At 36.8% G+C, this 23,878-nt stretch overlaps 7 protein-coding genes across 10 annotated transcripts in view; 5 read left to right on the forward strand and 2 right to left on the reverse strand.

Moving 5' to 3' along the window:
- The first annotated feature begins 1,141 nt into the window (after positions 1 to 1,141).
- LOC109856927 (chymotrypsin-2-like) lies at positions 1,142 to 2,580 on the forward strand. The gene is made up of 4 exons (XM_020432700.1): positions 1,142 to 1,250; positions 1,341 to 1,663; positions 1,895 to 2,143; positions 2,330 to 2,580. Exons 1-4 carry the CDS (start codon positions 1,208 to 1,210, stop codon positions 2,477 to 2,479), a joined length of 765 nt encoding a protein of 254 aa, XP_020288289.1. The 5' UTR covers positions 1,142 to 1,207; the 3' UTR covers positions 2,480 to 2,580.
- A 76-nt stretch (positions 2,581 to 2,656) lies between these two features.
- Positions 2,657 to 8,401, forward strand: LOC109856925. The gene is made up of 9 exons (XM_020432697.1): positions 2,657 to 3,240; positions 3,318 to 4,238; positions 5,907 to 6,026; positions 6,209 to 6,487; positions 6,731 to 7,145; positions 7,507 to 7,606; positions 7,678 to 7,797; positions 7,933 to 8,088; positions 8,194 to 8,401. Exons 1-9 carry the CDS (start codon positions 3,108 to 3,110, stop codon positions 8,245 to 8,247), a joined length of 2,298 nt encoding a protein of 765 aa, XP_020288286.1. The 5' UTR covers positions 2,657 to 3,107; the 3' UTR covers positions 8,248 to 8,401.
- A 1,530-nt stretch (positions 8,402 to 9,931) lies between these two features.
- On the forward strand, positions 9,932 to 11,352 carry LOC109856926 (chymotrypsin-1-like). The gene is made up of 4 exons (XM_020432699.1): positions 9,932 to 10,042; positions 10,180 to 10,502; positions 10,690 to 10,944; positions 11,128 to 11,352. The coding sequence occupies exons 1-4, from the start codon at positions 10,000 to 10,002 to the stop codon at positions 11,275 to 11,277; spliced, it is 771 nt and encodes a 256-aa protein (XP_020288288.1). The 5' UTR covers positions 9,932 to 9,999; the 3' UTR covers positions 11,278 to 11,352.
- A 1,148-nt stretch (positions 11,353 to 12,500) lies between these two features.
- LOC109856959 (odorant receptor Or2-like) lies at positions 12,501 to 14,269 on the forward strand. The gene is made up of 6 exons (XM_020432752.1): positions 12,501 to 12,783; positions 12,902 to 13,370; positions 13,494 to 13,593; positions 13,748 to 13,867; positions 13,975 to 14,130; positions 14,213 to 14,269. The coding sequence occupies exons 1-6, from the start codon at positions 12,501 to 12,503 to the stop codon at positions 14,267 to 14,269; spliced, it is 1,185 nt and encodes a 394-aa protein (XP_020288341.1).
- A 166-nt stretch (positions 14,270 to 14,435) lies between these two features.
- On the reverse strand, positions 14,436 to 16,909 carry LOC109856924 (chymotrypsin-2-like). Of its 2 annotated transcripts, XM_020432695.1 has the most exons (5): positions 16,824 to 16,909; positions 15,903 to 15,981; positions 15,287 to 15,600; positions 14,940 to 15,191; positions 14,436 to 14,781 (listed from the first exon to the last, which is right to left on the reverse strand). In XM_020432695.1, exons 2-5 carry the CDS (start codon positions 15,964 to 15,966, stop codon positions 14,635 to 14,637), a joined length of 777 nt encoding a protein of 258 aa, XP_020288284.1. In that variant the 5' UTR covers positions 15,967 to 15,981; positions 16,824 to 16,909; the 3' UTR covers positions 14,436 to 14,634. The 2 variants fall into 2 exon arrangements, with proteins under 2 accessions (XP_020288284.1, XP_020288285.1); XM_020432696.1 differs by lacking the exon at positions 16,824 to 16,909 and having other exon boundaries at positions 15,903 to 16,446.
- A 196-nt stretch (positions 16,910 to 17,105) lies between these two features.
- On the forward strand, positions 17,106 to 19,955 carry LOC109856922 (zinc finger protein OZF-like). 3 transcript variants are annotated; one of them, XM_020432692.1, is made up of 4 exons: positions 17,106 to 17,409; positions 17,741 to 17,820; positions 17,897 to 18,046; positions 18,182 to 19,955. In XM_020432692.1, exons 2-4 carry the CDS (start codon positions 17,758 to 17,760, stop codon positions 19,697 to 19,699), a joined length of 1,731 nt encoding a protein of 576 aa, XP_020288281.1. In that variant the 5' UTR covers positions 17,106 to 17,409; positions 17,741 to 17,757; the 3' UTR covers positions 19,700 to 19,955. The 3 variants fall into 3 exon arrangements, with proteins under 3 accessions (XP_020288281.1, XP_020288283.1, XP_020288282.1); XM_020432694.1 differs by lacking the exon at positions 17,741 to 17,820 and having other exon boundaries at positions 17,107 to 17,409; positions 17,843 to 18,046; XM_020432693.1 differs by lacking the exon at positions 17,741 to 17,820 and having other exon boundaries at positions 17,107 to 17,409.
- Positions 19,956 to 20,047: 92 nt separating this feature from the next.
- Positions 20,048 to 23,878, reverse strand: part of LOC109856960 (nuclear pore complex protein NUP98A-like) — a 7,877-nt gene continuing 4,046 nt past the window's right edge. The window contains exons 6-12 of the mRNA XM_020432753.1: positions 23,436 to 23,872; positions 22,996 to 23,355; positions 22,657 to 22,911; positions 21,860 to 21,982; positions 20,944 to 21,732; positions 20,591 to 20,719; positions 20,048 to 20,182 (exon numbers count right to left, since the gene is read on the reverse strand). Of these exons, the coding sequence (XP_020288342.1) occupies positions 21,695 to 21,732; positions 21,860 to 21,982; positions 22,657 to 22,911; positions 22,996 to 23,355; positions 23,436 to 23,872 (1,213 nt within the window). The 3' untranslated portion in view covers positions 20,048 to 20,182; positions 20,591 to 20,719; positions 20,944 to 21,694. The remainder of the gene's footprint in view (positions 20,183 to 20,590; positions 20,720 to 20,943; positions 21,733 to 21,859; positions 21,983 to 22,656; positions 22,912 to 22,995; positions 23,356 to 23,435; positions 23,873 to 23,878) is intronic.

Here is a 23,878-nt window from a genome sequence, read left to right on the forward strand (position 1 = left end):
ATATTTGACTACACTCCACGAATTCTGATGTTGCTCGCTAAAATAAGATTCTTTTCTTGACTATCACATCTTTTCTTGTATATCACATTTATGTTGTACGAAAAGTTGCAATGGTTTTTCTTATTCTTTTCTGTTTTCCTTTCTCATCTTCTCATCACAAGATCGGTCATTTTAAATTTCAAAAAAATCAATCGGATGTATGAACTACAGTGCGATATCTACTCTTTCAAGAGTAGACGGTAAATATGTAGCTGAGTCTGCGTTACCAGGAGAAGAATGAATGCGGCCCATAAGAATTTTTCGCGATCGCTTTTCCGCTCCGTATCAGAGAGAAGAATGAGAGCTGTCACGGCCGTAAGAAAATGTGTAATCGCTTTTCGCGAACATGGTACTACGTCGATGATTTCATAGCACGAAATAGAACCATGTCCACAAAAAGCGATCGTAAAAACTCTTACGGGCCTGGCCGCTCTCATTCTCTCTACTGAAAGTCATATGGTTTCATGAAAAAGTTTCAGACACTCTTTTTATATTACACTTTTAATTTATAATTGTGTACACAGATGCATTCAAAATCGCAAAAGTCGAATCAGACAAAATTCATTCATTGTCATCAATCATCGTATCATTTCTTTAGTAAACAAAAAATTTCCATAATTTTTTCAACTACTTTCGCCACATACGATCGCGCGAAGATGAACTTTTAAATCGTTTATTTTGGAAATTAAATATCTAACATAACGATGTTCACAAAACAAATATTGTTTTGTAACTGAAACAAATCTTAAACTGTGGTCCACAGAAGATTTTTCAGAAGAAATAATCAACTCTCTTTAACTATAACGCCAATTTATTTATGAATCGACCCGATATAATATAAATTTTTGTTTCTTAAATTTGATCAATTGCCAAAAGTTGTAATTTACGATTTTTTACACGCGCAAAATTTTAAACGTTATCGCACGATATTTCCAAAGAAAGCATCTCTCATGAATCATGTTCACGTCGCTTTACCATCTGTATCTATATAATGGGATACTTACGTACATCGTTCTCTTCACGCGCACATAGTTTAATTATATAAGTGATTAATCATCAATGTCTACAACTGCGTAAACATTCGTTTATATATAAATATATATTAAAGAGTAGTGAAAAAACGCGTGGTGTTGAAGTTTTGAAATCGTAATCGACGACGGTGTGCGAGATGTTCCGACTTGCATCGATTCTTGTCTTCGTCGCCGTTAGCGGTGAGCACATATAGTTTGTAAACTATAATAACAATTGCTTCGATATCAAAATCATAAAAAAAACTAAAAAAAAAAAATATTTCTTGCCAGTTGTCAGTGCCCAGACAACGCTAAACGACGCCGATGTTGATATCAGCGATCATCCGTACGTTGTGTCAATTACGAGAAGAGGCAAACACGTGTGTTCGGGCGCTATAATAGATGCGTACAACATCGTCACGTCGGATCGGTGCGTTCCGCCGTTCAAACACGTATGGAACATAATGAACGATATAGTTGTGGTCAGCGGCACGAGCAGCATCAAACCCGGCGGCGGCGTTCGCATCTTCGCCAAAGAAATGTTCTCACAGAATCATCAGAATCACGAGAATCCGAATGAGAATCACGTCTCGAGCGGTCTTGGTCTAATCAAGGTAGATTCATCATTTTCTTATCGTGAGTTTAGTGCATATGCGTATATTTTTGCGGAACAAACTAAATCGGTTGTGTGTGAGAGAGAAGACGAGTTTTTCTCTCACTTCACTCCAAGTACTTGTAAACCGTCAACAGTTGAGTAATACCCGCACCGATTTATTCGCACGTGGCGTTGCTACGCGTAGTGCGTGGCAATAATTCTGTTTAACGAGCCAAAGCTTTTCCCGCAGCTCGTGCAAGCTCTTAAATTTGGAGATAAAGTGCAGCCAATTCCAATCTCCGAAGCGGAAGTACCGGTTGGAGAGAAACTGCAGATGGTCGGATGGATGATTTCCAATCATCAAGGAAACAAGACTTCGAATCTGAAGGAAGTCGCGGTAGAAACGATAAGCTCCGAGGATTGTCAGTCGTTTTACGACAAAACTCTAAGCAATGCTGAATTCTGCACACTCCCGGTACCAGAAAACAATCTCTGCGAAGTAAGTGATTATATTAAAGAAATATCGAGAGAAAACATAGCTCCAAACATAAACTCGGATAAACTAAATCTCGCTGCATTAAAATTACATACATAAGATCTGGTTACGATGTATTTTATATAAATATATGCGTGATTGTGTGTTGATCATATCGCGTGTAATCATTATTTTTTTATCTTGATTTAGGGCGACAGCGGCAGTCCTCTGATTTACGACGGCAAACTCGTCGGTTTGGCTACTTACGGAATTTCGTGCGAAGATATTTCGATCCCGGACGTTCATACAGCAGTGAACAAGAATCTCGAATTTCTTCTCGGCGAAAAAAATATCATGTAATCAGACAAAATTAGTTTCATCTTAATTATGTGTAAGCGTATATTCGCGCATATATATTATATCGGTAAATCTAAATACAAAGTCCAAATTCAGCATCTGAATGACGAATTTATGTATATGTTTTTGAAACCCGAAGAAGTATTTAAATACAAATGTGCGTAAATCTCTTTTCTCACAAAACAAAAGTTAAGTTTTGTGTGTGTTTCAGAGAATAACGTATTTATAGAAATATACAATTGAACTTTGAACTGAAAACGTTACCAAGTTCACGCGCAATAAGATCGTTTCGAATTTAAGAGACAGAGTCGATTTTATTCACGGTTGTTTCGTTCGCAGACAGACAGTTAATTTCCTTATAACGAGGGTTTATCCCCTTCACACGGAGCGAGGTGTTTAGATGTATATAAGCATCACGTCTGTATTGTGTGTTACGAAACACGTGCATTATTAAACACGGCCGTGTTGCATTCGCTTGTACGTACAGCTGCGCGTCCGAAGTTTTCGAAGTTTTTTTGCGCGCGTAGTTATCCTCAATTATAGGTGTTGAAAATAGAGCGGGTAACTATGACTTTTCCTTTTTTTGAAAAAAAAAAAAAAAGAGAGAAAGTTAGTCTCCCCGCAAACTCCCATGAACGGTGTTGCGTTAGCTTTCGACTTGTTCGGTTTTTTCATCGCTCTTATTGACCTGTTACATCAGAAAAATCGTTCAGTTTCTTTCCAGCCGTCATCGAATATGAACGTTTCACGCTCAGAATGTGCTGGTATACTTTTACAATTATTTTATCGAGAGACATTCATTTTGATATTATTTTATATAAATTATTATACACACAAGCAGATTACGAATGGGCAATTAAATTAAATCGACTCAGTTTGACAATGATGGGGTTTTGGCCTGAAAATAATACAACCAAACAACAAAGAACGTTGTTGAACATACGTACAACGATTATGCTAAATGTAATGATTTGGAGTAGTTTGGTTCCGGCCGTGCATTCGCTCCTTAAGATCTGGGGTAAAGACGTCATGTCGGTGATCGACAACCTGCAATACATTTTGCCATTTGTGATAGCGCTTATGAAGATTTACGTTATATGGCGGAAACAAAGCGGTACGGAGCACGTGCACATATTGTCTATATTTGTTTTTGCAAAACAAATTTATTTATCTTCAATCATAGTTTTATTGCTCGCCGTAGAGATTTTATCGCTTTTGCACATGATCAAAAAGGACTGGTCGCAACCGAAGACGTTAAAAGAGCGGAACGTGATGATGAGGCGAGCGCGAATTGCGCGTATATTTACAATATTTGGACATCTCATAATGATTGCGTCTTTTGGCTTGGCTGCGGGTCTTCCTGTTTTCGGCATTTCAATAAGATACAGGACAAACATAACGGATCCGTACAAACTGATGCCGCTGCAAACGTACTGTAGCTTCTACGATCAAAATAAGAGTCCATTTTACGAGATAACGTATTTTATGCAGAGTGTCAGCTTGGCGATAGCCGGTATCGTGTACACCAGCACTGACGGTTTCTTGGGTTTGCTTGTTTTTCACGTATGCGGTCAGCTGGAAAATCTCAAGGCCCGTGTTATCGATGTCAAGAAGTTTCGAGATTTCGAAAGCGCCTTGTTACTTAACGTGCGGGATCATGTACGTCTTATCAGGTTATATTACATTATATTATATTATTACAATATTATTACATTACATTGTATTATTGACAAACTTGACAAACGCTCTGAGAAATATTGTACTTACACTTTAAAATTAAAAAAATGAATCCGTCTCTCTCCAAACGCACATGCTAATGATGCAAACAACTTTATTAAATTATTAAATCGTGCGCTCTCTTTCACATATCGTCGAATATGTGACAAAAAATGCAAAAAGTGTCGGATTTTTCATCCACACTTTGCATTTTGTATATTTATGTAAAAAAAAATTTTTACACCTGATGTGCAAATCTATCGATATTATTAACGATATATTTAACTTGATGCTACTTGGAGTGCTCTTCGAGTTTGGTTTACTATTCGCCTTTTATGGATTTTTCTTCGGTAATGTAAGTTTTTTTTGTTTCCTGATTTTTCTCAGTGTGAACTTTATTGTTCTCAACATCATATATTTTCACTCACACACATGTTTAATTTATTATCAGATGATACATCAACTTCAGGATTTTTCACTGCCACGTTTAACTTTCATTGTTACGGTGTTCATCAATACATTTGCGCATACCTGTTTCTACTGCGTTGTTGGAGAAATTCTGGTTACACAAGTAAACATATATTTATATATATGTGTATGTACGTGTATATGTTGCATTATTGTTCGCTTTATCTCTCTCTTATCATGCAAATATAAAAGTATTCTCGAATGCGCATTATGAATTGAAGTATAATTGAGATGTTTGTTTTAAACCGATATATTTCTTATCGCGCTCAACATCTCTCATTTATCGCATGCAATTGTCGACCGTCAAGTGCGAAGAAGTTTACAGAGCCGCGTGTGAGTACAAGTGGTACAAACTGAAACCGAGAAATGCTAGATGTCTTATGATCATAATGATACAATCAAACAAACCACTGCACCTTACCGCAGGGAAAATTTTTCCCATGACAATGGCTACACTTTGCAACGTAAGTCGATTACAATACGTCACAAGTACGGTTCTTATGCTGATTTAATCATTTTTGTATACATTTTATTTTTAAGTACGACGTATGCGGAGTAAAGAAAAACCAATATACTTACGTCATTTGATTAACTCTTTTTTTAAGCAACTTTCTATTAAGCACAATATTATTTCTGTTTTCAGCTGTTAAAAACGTCGGCCGGTTATGTATCCGTTTTGCTAGCACGAGGATAAAACTAGAAATAAAACCCGACAATCTTATGTTTGTTTTTTCTAATGTGGAAGAGAGAGAGACATAACAAAATTATATGTTGTACAATGAACATATTTATAATTCTAAAAATCATTTGCAATCTCTTTTGTTCTCATATGCGTTTTAACATTTATTATTTGTGTCCGATAGATAAAATATTTTTGTTTTTTGAAAAATATATAATAAACATAACAACTACGATAATTTGCACTCTTAAACATAGATACACGTGTTGATGATCGCGTACAACTAGATGTAAACAATTTTTGCACTTTTCTTGAAAGTGTAACTTTACTAAAACCAGAAAAAAAAAATAAAAGTTCTCTAGAAATTTCATCCCTGAAAAAACTTTCGTCACAGCGTATACGTGATGCGTAACTCGCAATTTCTTCTCAGCGAAGTAGCGGAATCAATAAATTTTTTTTTCACCCAAAGGGTGAGGTATAAGCGTTAGTTACTGTGATGGTCTTGTTACGGGCACTTGCATTATTAATATGCGACGCGCGTGTATCTGCGAAGTAGCGCCTTATGGTAAAGTTTCGTTACACGCAACGAACTATCACCCCAAACGAGAAAATATAGAAAACGAGAGGGAGACTTCAGTTCTTTCGCAGACGCCGTTATGGACGTTTCAAAGCACTCGGCGTATACAGGTGCTCGGTCATCTTCAGTTCGATTAGATAGAATTTTCAATATACACCACCACGTAATCTATTTGCTCACATATTTGCAGAGTGTGAATCATTTCTAAACAATGTTTAATATTTATTAACGACACAATAACTGGTGTGATTTTTTTTAATAAAATGTTTCAAAATTGCGCTTTTGTTTGCAGAAGCAGATTATGTCTGGGCTATTAGATTAAATCGGATCAGTTTGACGATGTTAGGCGTGTGGCCTGAAGAGTACAGAACCAAACAACAAATATTGCTGTCAAATATACATGTATTCGTTATGATAAATATAATAATCTGGAGCAGTTTAATTCCGACCGTACATTCGTTGCTCAATATTTGGGGTTTGGACATGATGTCAATGATCGACAATCTGCAATATACATTGCCACTTCTGATTGCGGTGACAAAGTTTATTATCCTGTGGAGAAAACAAAATGGTAAAGCGCGTAATAAATTTATATAGTGATCAATTATAAAAACAATTTTCTTTTTGACATATGTTATAAAGAATAGAATTGATTTTTGAAGATACTTCCCAGACAGCACAAAAAAATCGTAAAGACGAGATATGTAAAGATATATGTAGAAGATGATTCAAATAATTGAGACGCCTATATATTTAAATATCTTTACAACGTTTTTCGTACTCTTTTGTGCTGTCTGGATTGTTTGATATCTAGAGATTCTACCGCTGTTAAGAACAATGAAAAAGGATTGGTTGCAACCGAAGACAGTGAAAGAGCGAGACGTTATGATAAAGCGGGCGCGAATTGCGCGCGTATTCACAATATTCGGATATCTTATAATGATTGTGTCTTTGGGTTTGGCTGCGGGTCTTCCTGTTTTCGGCATTTCGATAAGATACTTGACAAACATAACGGATTCGGGCAAACTAATGCCGCTGCAAACGTACTGCAGCTTGTACGATCAAAACAAGAGTCCATTTTACGAGATAACATTTTCTCTGCAGTGTATTGCGCTGATTATAGTCGCTACTGTGTACACCGGAGCTGATAACTTCCTGGGTGTACTAGTTTTTCACGCGTGTGGCCAGCTGGAAAATCTCAAAGCGCGTATTCTCAACAATAAAAAGAGGTTTCAAGATTTTGAGAGTTTTTTGTCACAAAGTGTGCAAGATCATGTAAATCTTATCAGGTTGCATATTGTTATATCTTATTGATAATAAACAAACAAGTGTTCGTTAACAAGACTTCTTTAAAAATAATTTGCATACAATATACGTAAATATTTTTTATTGTTGATTTTTTCTTAAACTTAAAAAAAGAATCACATTTGTGTGTACTACTTTATTTATAATTACACATATACATATAATTAAGTCAAAGAAAAATTTAGTGAGTTCGATCTTCTCTAAATTAATCATCTAATGTGTGTGATATAAAATTTTCAAAGTAAAGCGATACAAGATGAGAAGTTTTTTTAATCTTATACGCAGATTTATCAATGCGATTGACAACATATTTAACATGATGCTGTTAGCGGCCCTCTTATACTTTGGCATGTTATTTACCTTTTATGGTTTTTTATTCGGTACCGTGAGTATTTTCTTCGGAATTATTTGTGCGTATGTATATTGATTCCAAAATTTTTGTACGTATTTATTTAGATGGTACATCAAGATAATTATTTCTCTATGTTTCGATTGGGTGTTGTTTGTGTGTTGTTCGTCAATTCGTTTGGACATACTTGTCTTTACTGCGTTGTCGGGGAATTTTTGGTCGTGCAAGTATATATATATATTATGTTTGATTTTGGCAATCAATTTTTCGCGAGTGCATATGAACCGAAATATTGACGAAGACGTTTTTTCCTATTTTATTTAATATCTTTTTTATTGCACGCGTCTATTGCGCGTGTCAAGTGCGAAGGAGTTTATGAAGCGGCATGTAAATACAAGTGGTACAATGTGGAAGCGAGGAGAGCGAAACATTTAATAATTATAATGATTCGAGCCAAAAAACCGCAATATCTCACTGCGTGCAAATTTTTTCCCATGACGATGTCTACGTTGTGCAATGTAAATTGCTTGTAATGTAGCACGTTTTCAAATTTCATATACGTTTCTTAATTACTTACACAAAGATGTAGATAAGTAAAAGAAATAGAATTTCTTTGATTTCAGTTGTTGAAGACCTCGGCTGGTTATGTATCAGTTTTACTGGCATATGGAAAATAAGAAGAGTGATAAACAAATAAAAGTTGTTATCTTGTAAAGTGCCTAATGTTAAATTGGTGATAAAAAGATATGACATATACTTATTATAAATTGTATACGTATAACTAATGTGTATAATAAAACTTTACATTATTATAAAGTTTTCATATGCGTTTTAACATTGTTGTTCGTTTCTACAGATAAAATATATTTATTTAATATTCATTTATACTAAATCATTTCTTGAAATTAATTATCTTCCTACTGTGTGATAAAAATTTCGAAGTAAACTGAGAAGTTGCAAAATGAGAAGATTTTTCAATTTTACGCAGATTCATCGATGCGATTGACGACATATTTAATGTGATGCTGTTAGCAGCGCTCTTGTACTTTGACACGTTATTTGCCTTGTTATAATTTTTTGTTCGATACTGTATTTTCTTCGGAACTTTTTGCGTGTATCTCGTTGCCTTCACTATTAATTCAATATACATGTTTATTATATGCATATTAATTCAAAACATACATGTTTATTTAAATAGTGCATCAAGATAATTATTTCTCTGTGTTTCGATTGAATGTTATTTGTGTTTTGTTCGTCAATTTGCTTGGACGTACTTGTCTTTACTGTCGGAGATATTTTAATCGCACAAGTAAACGTAGTATATATATATACATATATATATGTTACGTACGCTTTTGGCATTCGATTCGTCAAGTGCACAATCTGAATTGAAATCTTGATTAAGACGCTTATATATCCGATTGTATTTTACTTAATATCTTTTTTATTGCATGTGTCTGTTGCGCGTGTCAAGTGCAAATAAGTTTATGAAGCGGCATGTAAATACAAGTGGTACAACATAGAAACGAGGAGAGCGAAAAATTTAATAATTATAATGATTCGAGCCAAAAAACCGCAATATCTCACTACGTGTAAATTTTCTCCCATGACGATATCCACGTTGTGCAATGTAAATTGCTTGTAATGTAGCACGTTTAGTTTTTAATTAAATTTCGTTTAGTTTTTAATCACACGAAGAGAAAAGTAAAAGAAATATATTTATATCAGCGATTAGATGTGTTTCTTTTATGACGTTTTACATAACAATAATATACATCTATCTACATATGTTTTAGTTGTTAAAAACATCGACTGGTTATATATCAGTTTTGCTGGATAATAAAAAGAATATAAACAAATAAATGTACCCTGATGATGTCTGATGTCAAATTTGCGAGAAAGAAATATGATACAAGTAAATAATTGTAATAAAAATCGTAACGTAATAAATATCTTCTACAAATATTTTACAGTCATACAAAATTTATTTTTATATCGCGATATATGCACATTATTAATTTTAATGTTGGTGTCGGCTTTTGAGGCAAAGTATATATAAATACGTACATGTATGTTTCCTTTACGGAAAGAGAGAGAGATATATATACATTAATTTCTATTCTACACCTTTTCGAAAATTGCACTCTACGCCTTGTATTGGATTTGTTGCAATAAATTGAGACATTCCATGCGAAAACTCTGAATAAAAAAAAAACACAAGTGTCAACCTCGAATCAATATTGATTAATTTAACACGCACTTAAACGTGATCTTACTATCAGTGCAGATCGCGATAAAAATACAATAGCACAATTACTCGCAGCTGTGTACATATTTCGATCTGTATATAAATTGTATCATGAACTGTGGTCATTACTGGGTTTGTTAACGTTCACCGGGCGCGTTTTGTCAGACGGTACATCTACGCAATGAAGCTGTTGGCTACTCTCCTGATCGCATTCGCGGTCGCAAGTAAGTTGAATATTAAACATTTCTAGCGTCATTAAATTATTATTTAAATTCTTATTTATTATTCCATGTTCTATCTAATACATATCGCGTCTAAAATTCATACTTTATTATACGTAACAAATTTATATCTGCGATAGGATCCTTTGCGGATGAGCCAGAGAAGTTAGTAAATGGCACACCCACCAGCATACAGCGATATCCGCATTGTATCTCCATCAGAGCCTCGAACAGTCACATGTGCGGAGGTAGCATAATCAGCCCGAACTACATTCTTACCGCTGGTCATTGCGTAGATCCGTTACTATCTGACGCGACTTTGAGATCACGCGCAGTCGTTGTTAGTGGCACAACGTATCTCAATTCCGGTGGACAGTCTCACAAAATAAAAAACTTGTATATTCATCCCAACTACAAAGGTACCTCTGGTAGACCCGCTGGTTACGATATTGGTATAATCGAGGTACGAGATTTTTATTTAGATATATACACCGCGCTTATATTCTGTGATTTCATTTATTATTCGATCTCTTATTATTTATTTATGTAGTATTTATAATAAGTTTTTTGTTTTAAATTGCTGATATATAAATACGATGTTTTTTTCGATCGCAAGACTTTATATAGCTTACGTAGAAAATTATTTTCAGCTTGCTACTCCTATCCAATTCTCGAGCACCCAGCAACCCATCAAACTGCCAACGCGCGATGTGACGAAAGGCGAATCCGTCTCGGTTGTAGCCTGGGGTTCAACCGGGTTCAGAAAAAATATTCACAACGACTTGCAAAAGATTGACGCGCAACTCATGCTTCCGGGCCAGTGCCAGGAATATCATAAATCTTTGATGAAGGTCAGCCCATCCGAGTTCTGCACCCTCATCAGTTACGGAACCGGAGCTTGCAACGTACGTATCTTTTAATTATAATTTTGCACAAGGAAAACTATCACCTATTTGTGTGTGTGTGTGTGCGCGACAAATTTGTTTAATCATCTTTGTCATACGATTCCATCTTTTTTTTTTTTAACAACAGAATTTGTATTAGCGTATTAATCTTTGATTGCGATATAATTAATTTTTCCATCGCAGGGTGACAGCGGTAGCGGTGTCGTTCGAAACAGCGACGGAACAATTGCCGGTCTGGTCTCCGGTGGACTTCCATGTGCCAGGGGCTATCCGGATATCTATACCAGTGTCTACCCATTCCGTTCTTGGATCAAACAGATAACAAATCTGTAATACTACGCTTTTTTCGTATCTGTATACTCTTCGTATGTTTAATTCATACTCTTAATAAATATTAGCGAGCACACATCTCTCTCTCTCTCTCTCTCTCTCTCTTTTTCTCACATACTCCACACACGCGCGTGTATTAGAATCCGACCGACCGCGACTTGGAAATCAAAGAAATCGATCGCTCGCACGCGATCTTGCAACGTGTCGCAACTTAAAACATAAAAAAAAACAATATTTAAGCAGATCGAAACTAGTAAATTTCACATTTCAATCACCGAGCTCCGCGCCACGTTCTTCTTACGCTCTTCACCGCAAATGTGCAACGTGTACTGTGCACGTGCACGATTGAAAATACGATGTCGGGGAAATGCGCATGCTTCGATGTAAGGTCGAATAGAAGGGATACGACAAAAGGGAGTATAATATTAAAATTTGAAAACCTCCTCCTTTGTGTGCGTGAAAACTGTTCCGACGCTTCTCGCGTGACAGCTACGACGATGTATACGCACATAAACTTTAGAAAAACTTCGGACGTATATAGCGAGATCAGGGACGGCGGCAATTTTACCAGATATAAAATAAAAAATACTCAAAAATGCGACGACACGTTTCCGACGCAATAGCTACGACTGTACTTGTAGAAATTTAATTAAGAAACGCTAAGGATTCTCTTAAAAATATTGCAATCTTTGATCATTGATTTCGTTGTAACCGCATATAAATTCAAACATTTACAGGCTGCGGCCCTGTGTGTCACCTCTGTTGGTTCATTTTTTTACTCTTTCTCTGTCCTCACCTTTCTATGAGATCGCAACACCTGACGATTACAATAATAATCGTGACGCGTTGCACCATTTACACGGTTCTTTACACATTTACGTGAGAGTTCGCGTAAACTTCAATCGAAGTCGCGACATGCAACAGTTGGCGTTCCAACAAGTCTACGAGGGACGATAGACTTCTCGCACGGAAGAACGTCTCTACACAACTTCGAGCATGCACACCGAGTCGTCAGCGAGATACGCAGGTGCGCTTCTTGATCTTGTCACGCGAGTATAAAAATTATGTCGCACTTGACCAAGTATATATATATTTTTTTTTAATCTTTTAAAATGTCTCTTATTGCGAATTCGCAACTATATAGATAGACAAACAAATTTATATATTTTTTTTTGGAAGAATTGTGTTTCGCACATTGTGCGAAAACTACTTATCGAGAATCCGTGATGTTCCAGGTAGATTTCGAATGGGCGACCAAGTTAAATCGCTTGATGCTGAGCGTTCCCGGTATATGGCCGAATGTTCACGGAGATGCGCGCGATCGATTCCTGTCGGACTTGCGTGCGACGTCTTCCCTTCTGCTGTTCGTTTTCATCGGTTTGATCCCCGCGATACACTCGCTAATGATAATCTGGGGCGACATGATCGCGATCATAGACAATTTGCAATTCACCCTGCCGCTAATGATGATCATAATGAAACTGGTGACCATATGGTCGAAAAAAATGGGTACGTTATTCTTCGCTCGCGAGAATAAATTACGTTATTCGCATAACGTATCGGGGCGCCGGTGTGTGTTTCGTTAACGACGAATTGTTTTTATTTATTTATTTTTTTTTTATTCAAGATCTCGGGGTGCTTTTGGACATGATCGCCGATGACTGGTTGAAGGTCAAGACTCACAGAGAGCTGCAGGTCATGACGAAACGCGCGCGGGACGCGCGCGTTCTCACCGTGTTCGGATACGTTTTCGTGTTTCTAGGATTTGTTTTAATCGCGTTCCCACCTTGCTTCGGAACGTCGTTGCGATACGTAACGAACGTCACCGATCCGATCAGGATCCTACCTTTGCAAACCCACTACTTCTACGACAAGGATCGAAGTCCGTACTTCGAGCTGACGTTCACGGCGCAAGCTCTTCTGCTTCTGACGGCTTCCGCGTCCTACGTCGGCGTCGACAATTTGCTCGGACTGCTCGTGTTTCATCTGTGCGGTCAAATGGAAAATCTCAAAGAACGACTGATCAATATGAGACAATTCGAAACCTTCAACAGCGGTCTCGCGTTTATCGTCGAGGATCACATACGCCTGATTAAGTTTCGTGTTATCTTTTTGATGATTTTTTGATATATTTGCTTTTGCCCAATCAATTAATATACGAATCGAACGTTCGATGAATTTTGGATCCATTGCCATTTTTATTTTTTTTTTCCCGCCAGATATTTCAATATCGTCGAGAACACGTTCACTCTGTTGCTGCTCGGTCTGCTGCTTTACTTCGGCGCCATATTTTGTCTCTACGGATTTTTGTTCGTCGCGGTGAGTTAAAAAAAATAAAGAAAAACTTCAGATCATAACGCAATCTCCGGTCCGCGTAATTCTACAAATATTCGTAAAAAAATTCTCTTACCCCGTCAAGCTAATCAAGAAATAAGAACCTAAGTTGTTGTTAACTATACACGTTATTGCTTAGATACTGACCGAGGGAAAACAAATGTCTGTGATGCAGTTGGTGTACTTGATACCCGTTGGATTAAACGTCTGCGGTCACATGTGTTTGCATTGCGTGGTAGGTGAAATACTGGTGGCACAGGTAAGTATCACATTATCATGAAAAATCACGTGTCACACATTTAAAAACGCGAAGAAATTAAAAAAGAAACAATCTTGAGAATTCTTGTGTTACATGTATTTGCGGAGTGCGAAAGTATATATCGGGCGGTGTACAATTGCGAATGGTACACGTTGGAACCGGAAGAAGCGAGAACGTTAATTTTACTGATGATCCGAACCAATAAGCCATTGTACATCACAGCCGGGAAAATGTTTCCTATGACGATGTCGACGTTTTGCAACGTAAGTTTGCACAACGTTGCGATTTTGAACATTTAAGTCAATCGATCACGTGGAGTATTTAAATATATCGTACAAATTTCAGTTGATAAAAACGTCGGGCGGCTATATATCGGTTTTACTTGCCAAGCAAGACTACTAACTTGAGTTTTGAAAATAAAATGAAAAAATACGCACGTGTGTGTGTGTGCGTCAATCATGTGTTTTACATATTTTTATCGGATAAGTAATAAATTATGTAGAAATATAGTATGAAATATATTAATTGTGTTAATTACATATTTTTTTTTTACAGCACAAGAATCTCATTTATCAAAACTTTTTTATTGTCATATACGAGTATATTACATTTAAAAAAACTATAAAACATTAAAAAATGCAACTTGTACGCACAAGTTTACAAACTGTTTAAAAATTGTTGAAAACTGATATCCTTATTTCGAAAGAAATTTTTTTTCGAGGACTTTCATGTTTCTCAGATAATTACATTTTAAATCTGCAGCCGAACTAATCGGTTTGAATTACCCGTTCAATAAAATCCGTAAAATAGATAACATTAGTGAAAACGTCGGGAAAACCGATTGCACAGGGTTTTGTCCACGAGAATACGCCCACTAACGTATTGTTGTAGACCAAAGGATTGCCGCTATCACCCTGCAAACAAATAATATTCTTTTTTAATTTGCAATTAATAAAATGACATTTAAATCTTTGACACATAGAACGTATCAAAAAGTTGTTCGTTCTTGAAGTACAATATTATTTATAAAATTGTGTAACCTAACAAATAAACGTTACTTCCTGTCGCTTACCTTGCAAGCACCAATGCCTTTTCTCTCGAACGTACAGATCTGAGAATCGAGAATGGTAAAGTTCTTGTAATATTCTTGACACATCTTGTTGTCGATGATCGGCAACGAGAGCTTTTGCAAATTTCGTGACAAGAAACTAAACGGACGAACCCTACCCCATCCGCTAATTACCGCACGTTCTCCATCGGGAGTCTTACGAGTTGCCAAAGCGATTGGCAATTGAGACGCTGACACGCAAATTTGTTCAGCGAGCTGAAAAACATTAATAACAAAGATCGATCAATTTGAAGTAGAAAACATATATATAAGCTCGCGTCGTGAATTATTTCAAATTAATCAAATCTCACCGTGATTACAACTATATCGGCCGTCCAGGATTCTTCCGGGCCGTAGCGATAGTCAGGGTGGCACGTAATCGACTTGACAGCGTGTTTTTCACCCTCTGTCAATTTAACACTCCCGGTGCGCACACTGAGTTCTTCGGAAGGGTAGTCGATCAGGCCGCACACGCAATGCGCCGCGCTCAGAACGTGCTTGTCGCTGATAAGCGTGCCGCTGCAGATGTGCAAGTCGAAGTATCTTAGGGATGCCTGATAAGGAAACTCGGATTCTGCGGCGTTCGTCCCACCGACCAAACGTCGCACACGAATCGCCTGAGTTTCTAGATAATATTTAAAAAACTTTGCTTTTTCTCTTCGTTAAATACTTTTTTATCTCACAAAAAGAAAAAAGTTACTTAAATCTTTTCCTTACCAGATACATGTACTTTAATCGCATTTTTGAGGTCAAGTGGTTTTTATCAATAATTTTTTGACAACTGTTCTAGCAAGTTCCGACGACGGGATTGTTTTGTTTTTTTTTTATTTTTTCAAAGCACAATAATAAAGAACGGAAACGATCTTTGTGACAATGAGATAAATGACGTTTTGTGATACGGGTACGTTTCTTTCAGCCTTCACTTACCGTAGTTGATAACGTCCAGCGTTAAAATGATTAGCAACCACAGAGCAGTGAAGTCGACCGCCATTATTTATGTAGATTACTGTGTGAAGAAACAACACTTTAACTTTTGAACGAAGATCGAGTTTACATGTGAGTAGTGTCCGTATAAAGTTTGTGACTTGGCAGGAGAACCACCGCGATGGCAATGTCAGGTGAAAATGCGATATCTTCGTTCCACGGGCGTGTATCGCTCATTAGATGCGCGCAACATAACTTAAGCGCTGATAGCGCATCTTACAAAATCAAGAACAAAAGAAGATGTTTCGGTTGAAGATAACGCTCCGAAAAAAGAGGTCGGTCTAAGTAAACATGGTGGGGAGGGAGGGGATAATTAGGTGACAAATGCGCGGACGCTACTGTTATGAATCTTCGGTTTTTTTTTTGTGTGCGAGGGTTTTGCCGTTTCATTCGTATTTCATTTCGCGGAATTACACACACACGCAGCAGTTCTCATTACTTTGATTCCTCCGTAATATCCTTGCGTGCTTTGACTTCGTCTAATTGACGTGTGCGTGTGTATATATATGTATATATAATATATGCGCTTACTCATTACATTAGCAAATGAGTGAATCACAATTCGAACACGTTACGAAAATCTCAGATTGCACGAAAACTTCTCGAGACAATAAAACTGATAATTTCCTCGTTAATTTATTGTTCATTTATTTCTTTTTTACTTTTCAACAATTATTTTCTACGATGCAAATAATTATATAAATTAGATTCGCGAAAAAAACGTTGAAGAAAGACGCAAACTAATAATGATACTTATCTCTCTTTTACATAATACACACACACACACACACACACATACACCGTACAGGTAACTTAGTTCTATATAAAAAAAATAAAAAAAAAAAAATAAAATGTGTCTCTTACCTGAAATAAAAATAACTTTTAATTCGGCATGTGTGTGTTTAGCGTTCGGTTCTTCTTGGACGAGGATCGGACGGCGAATATCAAAAACGCTTAGGTTTGCACGAGAATATTTATCCGATTCGCGCAATTGTCGCACGCACGAATGCGCAGATATGTATGAGAGATATACGCGCGCTTGTGTGCGCACGTATTTGTGTGTGTGATATGTGTGCGCGCTCCGCGTATACGTACGGTTGCATATATATACACGCACACGTGCGTGACGCGTGACATTCGTGTGCGTGACAGTCGGTGCGCGCGCGCGCGCGCGCAAACGTTTGTGCAACACACATCCGTCATATCTACGCCAACTTTAGGTTGCACCCCGTCGGTCATCGCGATTTTTGGTCGTCGACATGTCCGTTCTTTCGTGAGTTGACGAATCGAGAATCGCGGTTCCCAGAAAGCGCGACAATCTGGCGAAGAAGAACCCGTTTCCCGTCGTAATCCGTTCAGTTATCCATCGGTGACGCGCGACATTATCCGAAGAAGCGTCATCGCAACCTATATTTTCGTATTTCATGGAGACGGCCATGTAACCTATGCTGTGAGTATTCGCACATTCAAGAAAGACCGATCTCGAGTCTGCGGATAATTTTAGTTTTTTTTTCCCCGTGCGATAACAGATTCGCAATCGTCGAGGCTGTCGCCGAAATGTCCATCCGCACTGTGTGTACGTCCGCGTTCGCGAACCTGTTACCGCGCGGGTTTTTGAGGTTATGAGAGAATTGTCTTTTATGTAATTTCTGGCTGCACCCATCGTGTACAACGCTTTTTCCTTGTCTCTTTTGTACATGAATTTGTTTGTTTTTTTTGAACATCATGTTGATCACGCATCGTGGAACGTACGTAAGCGAATAAATTGATTTCACTTTCAGAGTGAAGTGTATAGCAAATGGAAGATTTTAAGGTGAAAGATGAACCGATGGATGCATTAGCCATAGACAGTCAGGTTATGGTAAACTTTTTGTATGAAACAGCAGCAGATATATCGCTCGGTGTTATTCAGGATCTAATGTAAGGATTACTTTAAGGACGAGAATATTGTGAGCGTTGTGCTTAAGGAAGAACCAGGTGACAAATTTGATCCTGACTACATGGAGGATATTTGCTCTGGTACTTTTGAGAAGGGCGCTTTATTTTTGCCTATCGAAAACAATGAGGTGGATTTTTCCAATGAAATGGTAAATGTGCAACACAATCTCTAAAAACCTCTTCGCCGGTTATATTGATGTAATCAATAAATAAGTGCTTCATGCATTTTATATATATATATATATATATATTTTTTATATATATATATCTGTGACCTGTTGCAGGTAAAGCTGGAGTTGGAAGGTGAATCTACTAGCCATCAAAACTGGACAGGTCCACTAGGTAATAATTTGTGCGATAAAGAAGATGGTGTAATGCAACGATGCTTGGCTAATGCAAATTTCATACAAACGCAAGATTCTGACAAGCATCATGGATTTTGTCAAAACGGACAGCAACCGAAATTTTATAAAATCCAATGTTCAATTTGCAAGAAATGGTTTCTGAACAATGATTCTATGGTGACACATTTAAGAATGCATTGTAGTGGAAGTCAGTGCGAGGTTTGTCAGCAAACCTTCCCCGATAATACTAGCTTGCATGCTCATATGTTAACTCACGTCGGAATGAGTCCGCTGGAGTGTAACATTTGCCAAAAAAGATTTGCTTACAAGTGGAATTTGAGAAGTCACATGCAGTTGCACATATTGGACAAGCCATATGATTGCGATGCTCTGCAACAGGCTTTTATGAAGCGTGCGAGTTTGAACGAGCAGATGATGCACATGGAAGAAAGACCGTTTGAGTGCGACATGTGTCACATGACGTTCAAAGAGAAAATTAATCTGAATCGGCATATGGTCAGCCACACGACGGACAGACCCTACAAATGCTCGATTTGTTATGAAGGTTTTAAAGAGAAGACAAAACTAAATCTGCACATGTCTATTCATACTGGGAACAAGAATTTCAAGTGTACATTGTGTCATAGATCATTTGCTCAGAAAACGGCACTCAATAATCATATGCTGGCGCACAGCGGTGAGAAGCCACACGCTTGTAACATATGTGAGAAAACATATAAGAGGAAATCGGAATTAATCAGACACGCCATGGTCCACACCGGCGAGAGGCCGTACGAGTGCAAAGAGTGCTTGATGACTTTCCGCGAGAAGGCTAAATTGAATTCTCACATGTTGGTCCATACTGGTGAAAAACCGCACGAATGTCATATTTGTCACAAGGCGTGCGCGCGAAAATCCGACTTGAACAGTCACATGCTTCTGCATACTGGCGGTCAGTACGATTGTAAGGTGTGCGACAAGATTTTTACCAGGAAGTCGGATCTGAACAGACATACTCTCATACACACCGGTGAAAAGCCGTACGCGTGCACCATGTGCGACATGGCGTTTAGAGAGAAAACGAGATTGAACTCGCACATGCTCATACACACGGGCGATAAGCGGCACGCGTGTCACATCTGCCAGAAAACGTTCAAGGAAAAATCATCGTTGAGAAAACACATGTTAAGTCATACCGGCGACAGGCCGTACGAGTGCTACGTATGTCACAAGGCTTTTACGCAAAAGAGTACACTGAACAGTCACATGTTGGTTCATGCTATCGAGAGACCTTTAGAATGTTGTACTTGTCAAAAAATATTCAAAGATAAGGCGGGGTTGAAAAAACATTTATTGATGCATGTTAACGAGAAAACCCACGAATGTCTTATTTGTATGAAAAAATTCGCCCATAAAACAGCATTAAATAATCACCTATCCACAAGCCACATATCCTAACTACATGGATCTAGTCTATTACGGCTTTCTGTTTCCTTACATTGAGCACCGTATCTTTGTAGTTGTATAGCTATTTCCACAATTACTCCTATATCTGTTTTATATGCCGATAGGTCCAATGAAATCGTATTTTTTCCTGTATATGGACAAATAATAAATTAATTTGTAAGTAAAAAATATCGGCACTCATTTTGTATATTATGATATTCCTATTGTGTAAAACGAGAGTAAGAGAAAAACTCAGATTTTATAAAATTTTAACAAAAGAGAGAAAGTACAATCAAAAAACGAAAGAATAATTATTGTTAAATTGGAAAAAGAGATAAGAGTATACAACAAAAGACAAAATAAAGTTATTGCATTTTATTTATTAACTATATATATATATATATATATATGAGACAAAAAGAGTCATATTAGTGTAATTTCGAATTTTTCTCGTAGTTGATTGAGAAGTGAAGAGAATTCCGAGTTTACTCATGCCTGAAACAACACGTATTACGAAATTTATATAGATATAATTTTTCATATGAACTTAAGTAATATTAACAAATTGCAAAGTGAAGAAACTGATTTATTCATTGTGACTACTACTGTGCTATATATCTGTTCCTTGTTTCTTGAAAATATACTTTACAAATGAACAACATATGTGTTTATGTACTTTATTTTGATGTAAACTATAAAAGCAGAGTTCTTCATTACTTGATTTAATGTTGCATTAAGAAAATATATGAAGTCTTGATAAAAAAAGTTTCGCCTATCATGTATAGATAACGTTTGATGGAAATTTAATACAAGCATATCATGAAAGAGATTTATTAGAGACTTTTCATTGAAAGTTTTTTTTTATACTAAAATATTTGTTTACCGTTTGGAGCAGTAACTTACATTTGTACAATATTCCATAGCCTTTCCTGGATTGAGTTTAGTTTATTATATCCGTAGGATTGTCTTCCATAGAATCATACCCCATTACTCTCATCATACCCCCTCTAGGTCTCATCATACCCCCTCGGCCTAAATTAGATATAAAAATTATTTATACTTTATTGTAAACAATCCAATCTTTTTTATAGAATCAGCATTGCATAATATATTTAAAAAATTAAACAAAATAAAAGTAATAGTTTATCTAAAAATGTTAGGATTGTTCTTAGTTACACTTTATAATATAGTAATAAGTGACTGCTTTTCAACTATTTTTAAATATTATATATATATAATTATCATGCGCGACTTACGCATCTGTGCGCTGCAAAGTTGAACTAGTATTGCTACTATGAGTATAATCAGTACAGCAATCTTCATGATGACTGTGGCAGAGTGTAGAACAAAACAGAAATTCTCCTCACTGTACAACTTAGTAGAAACAAATGAATCTATATACGATTACAGTGTTCTTTTATATGTTTTCACAACAAGCATAATTGCTTTCGCAAGAAAAATTTTCGAATAATAGCTTGATTGCTCATACATATCTGGTGGTTGATTATTGACTTGTTTGAAACATTACAAGCCAAATATGATATCATTTATATAAATATAAAATTTTATTGCATTTTTCTCTATTTACATTTATAAAAAAATTGTATAATAAATATATCTGACAAAATTACTTATTAAAATATTCATAAAAATAACGTATATTAATAATTTTTTTACGGATCATCCTATATAGGAGAATCATGCAATTTTACAAATCGATGTGTGTAATTATTGATCACATAACAGATAATTAGTGTTTGGAAAAATAACTTTACATATTTCTAGGAAGTTTGTTTGACTGGAAACATTTTTATTTATTATTGAATCGTGATTTGGACTGCGACAAAAAATGTAAAAACGCTATAAATATAAAAATATTTATATAAAAGCTTTAGACACATAAAAAAAGATCAAGCATTTTGATTATTATTATTGATGTAAGTATACGCATGAGGATTATATCGCGTAGTCTGTAGTTATACTTTATTTGATATTTGCTCGAAATAATTATCCTTTTACATTGATAGGATGATTTCCTGACCAACCTGTAATAGTAATACAATATATTAGTAAAAAATATTTATTTAATATCTTAATTGTGACGTATTTCAAATGTATTTGAGTGCACGTATGAACAGGTATTCGGAAAAAGAATTCTGGATGGAAACGTACTTCCGGAACTGCTACTAGCAAAGGCAGAAGCGCCACTAGAAGCCCAAGCATTCGGTACGTTTTGATTTTGCGCTCCAGCAGAAGAAGGCCGATTTCCACCCTGGCCAAAGTCGTTACCAAGTCCTAAGAACATGAGAAAATTGGTAAGAAATAGTTTATTAAATTTTTATGTAAACTTAAAAGTACAAACAAACAGCTCTCCCTTCCTCATCGGAAAAAGCGTGTTCTTAGATGTATGACGTGATAAATTAATCATGTTGTTATCAAGTTGTATAACAGTTTTTGTAGTCGGGAGAACGGAAATGGACATCTAACCGGCGCTTACTATTAATTAAAACGTTGCTATCTTTGATTTATGCATCATTGTATTATGGTAGACGCATCAATCACAGACGCGTATTTTCAATCTCCTTCGTTTATAACCGCAATTATCTTATCCTTGATGTATTTCCCGGTGTAAGCTGAGAAGTACGTTTTCTCATCTCTTATACACGCTTCGGTTAAAAAAAAAAAAAAAACGCCACTACTTAAATGTATCTGCAGAGACGTTATATTAGCCGTGAGAAAACTTTCATTGAAGTATGATCTACTTGACAGCACGAAGATACATGAGTATCAAAGAATTATGAACGCCTCGTTGATTTGATTTACAGTTGGCCGCTTCTTCCTACGTCTCGTTCGCTCTAATCTTAATCTTGTGTGGCTTGTTAACACATAACAAATACTACATGGGTATCTACTAATATATAGAACTATCTACGTTTACTCTTTTTGACGCGTCTTTGTAAAATACAAACCTGTGTTGGCGAAACTGGAAGCTTGAGCGCTGCTAAATGCTCCAGCGAAAGCTCCCGCGTGGCCTAAATTACCTCCGATTGATCCAGGATGACCGGAACCAATACCACTTCCAGGATTTCCGGCACTGCCAACGATTCCTGGAACTCCGCTGCTTGTTCCAACACTTTGCGGATTATTACCATAACTGCCGCTGTCAGACGTTCCACAACCAAAAATACCCAACTTGCATTGTGCCGGACTCGGAGAATTATTTCCTGTAAAGTAAAATCCATTATTAATTTCCATTGTGTACGGCGGAATTCTTCCATGAGAAACTTTTGTGCTTGCTTAATCACTACCTCCTGATGTTCCCGGTACAGAAGATCCATCAGGTCTGCCGTATGATGAACTACCCGGACTGCTGTTTACACTACCGGGAAATCCAAGAAAAACGTTTCCTTCAGGTTTCTTTTCTCCGAAGGGAACTTCGTTCGGATTATTTCCGATGTTTCCTCCCGCACTATCCAAGAAAATATTTCCTTGACCGATAGGTTTGGTATCTTCCTCTCCATAAGGAATTACATTTCTATCAGTAGCAGAAGCGCTGCTATAGGCAGGCTTAGGATTATTCGAACTAAAGTCGAGAAAAGGATTTCCTTGACCGAGCGGTTTAGTTGTTGTCTCACTCCACGGACGTGAAACATCGCTTTGAGGTCTGCCTATAAAATATATATTTTTACAGATCACACTTATATAAGAGTAAAATTTCTTTCTAACAATTAGTATATCTTATCAGTACCTGCTCCGTATAAAAATGGATTTTGAGGATTCCATTTCTCAAGACTTTCTGGGGATGAACCTGGTCCATATGCTTCTGCAATACTTGGAACATTGCCATCACCAGTTCCCGCGGGATAATATGTTTTGTTAACGCCACCTACTGCTTGATTACATCCGTGTATTGTTGGTGTATTATCTTTTCCGCTGCAACCGCCACAATTATAACTTCCGCAATTGCTGTTTCCTCCATGTGAACTAGTGACTTCTCCACAACTTCGGCATCCGCTTTCATATCCAGGCTGCTTCCCTGGCCACGTTCCACTTCCGGTTCCTGGATAATTACTAGGATGAGATTTAATTCCAGATTGTCCACTAGGCCAAGTTCCAGGTCCGCTTTCGAGAGGTTTATTAGGCGTAGATCCGTCTCCTGGTTTGCCGTATGATGGTCTATTATAACTTCCA

The sequence above is a fragment of the Pseudomyrmex gracilis genome, unplaced genomic scaffold (assembly GCF_002006095.1).
Source record: "Pseudomyrmex gracilis isolate BER0280 unplaced genomic scaffold, ASM200609v1 scaffold_138, whole genome shotgun sequence".
In the NCBI taxonomy this organism is placed as follows: Eukaryota; Metazoa; Arthropoda; class Insecta; order Hymenoptera; family Formicidae; genus Pseudomyrmex; species Pseudomyrmex gracilis.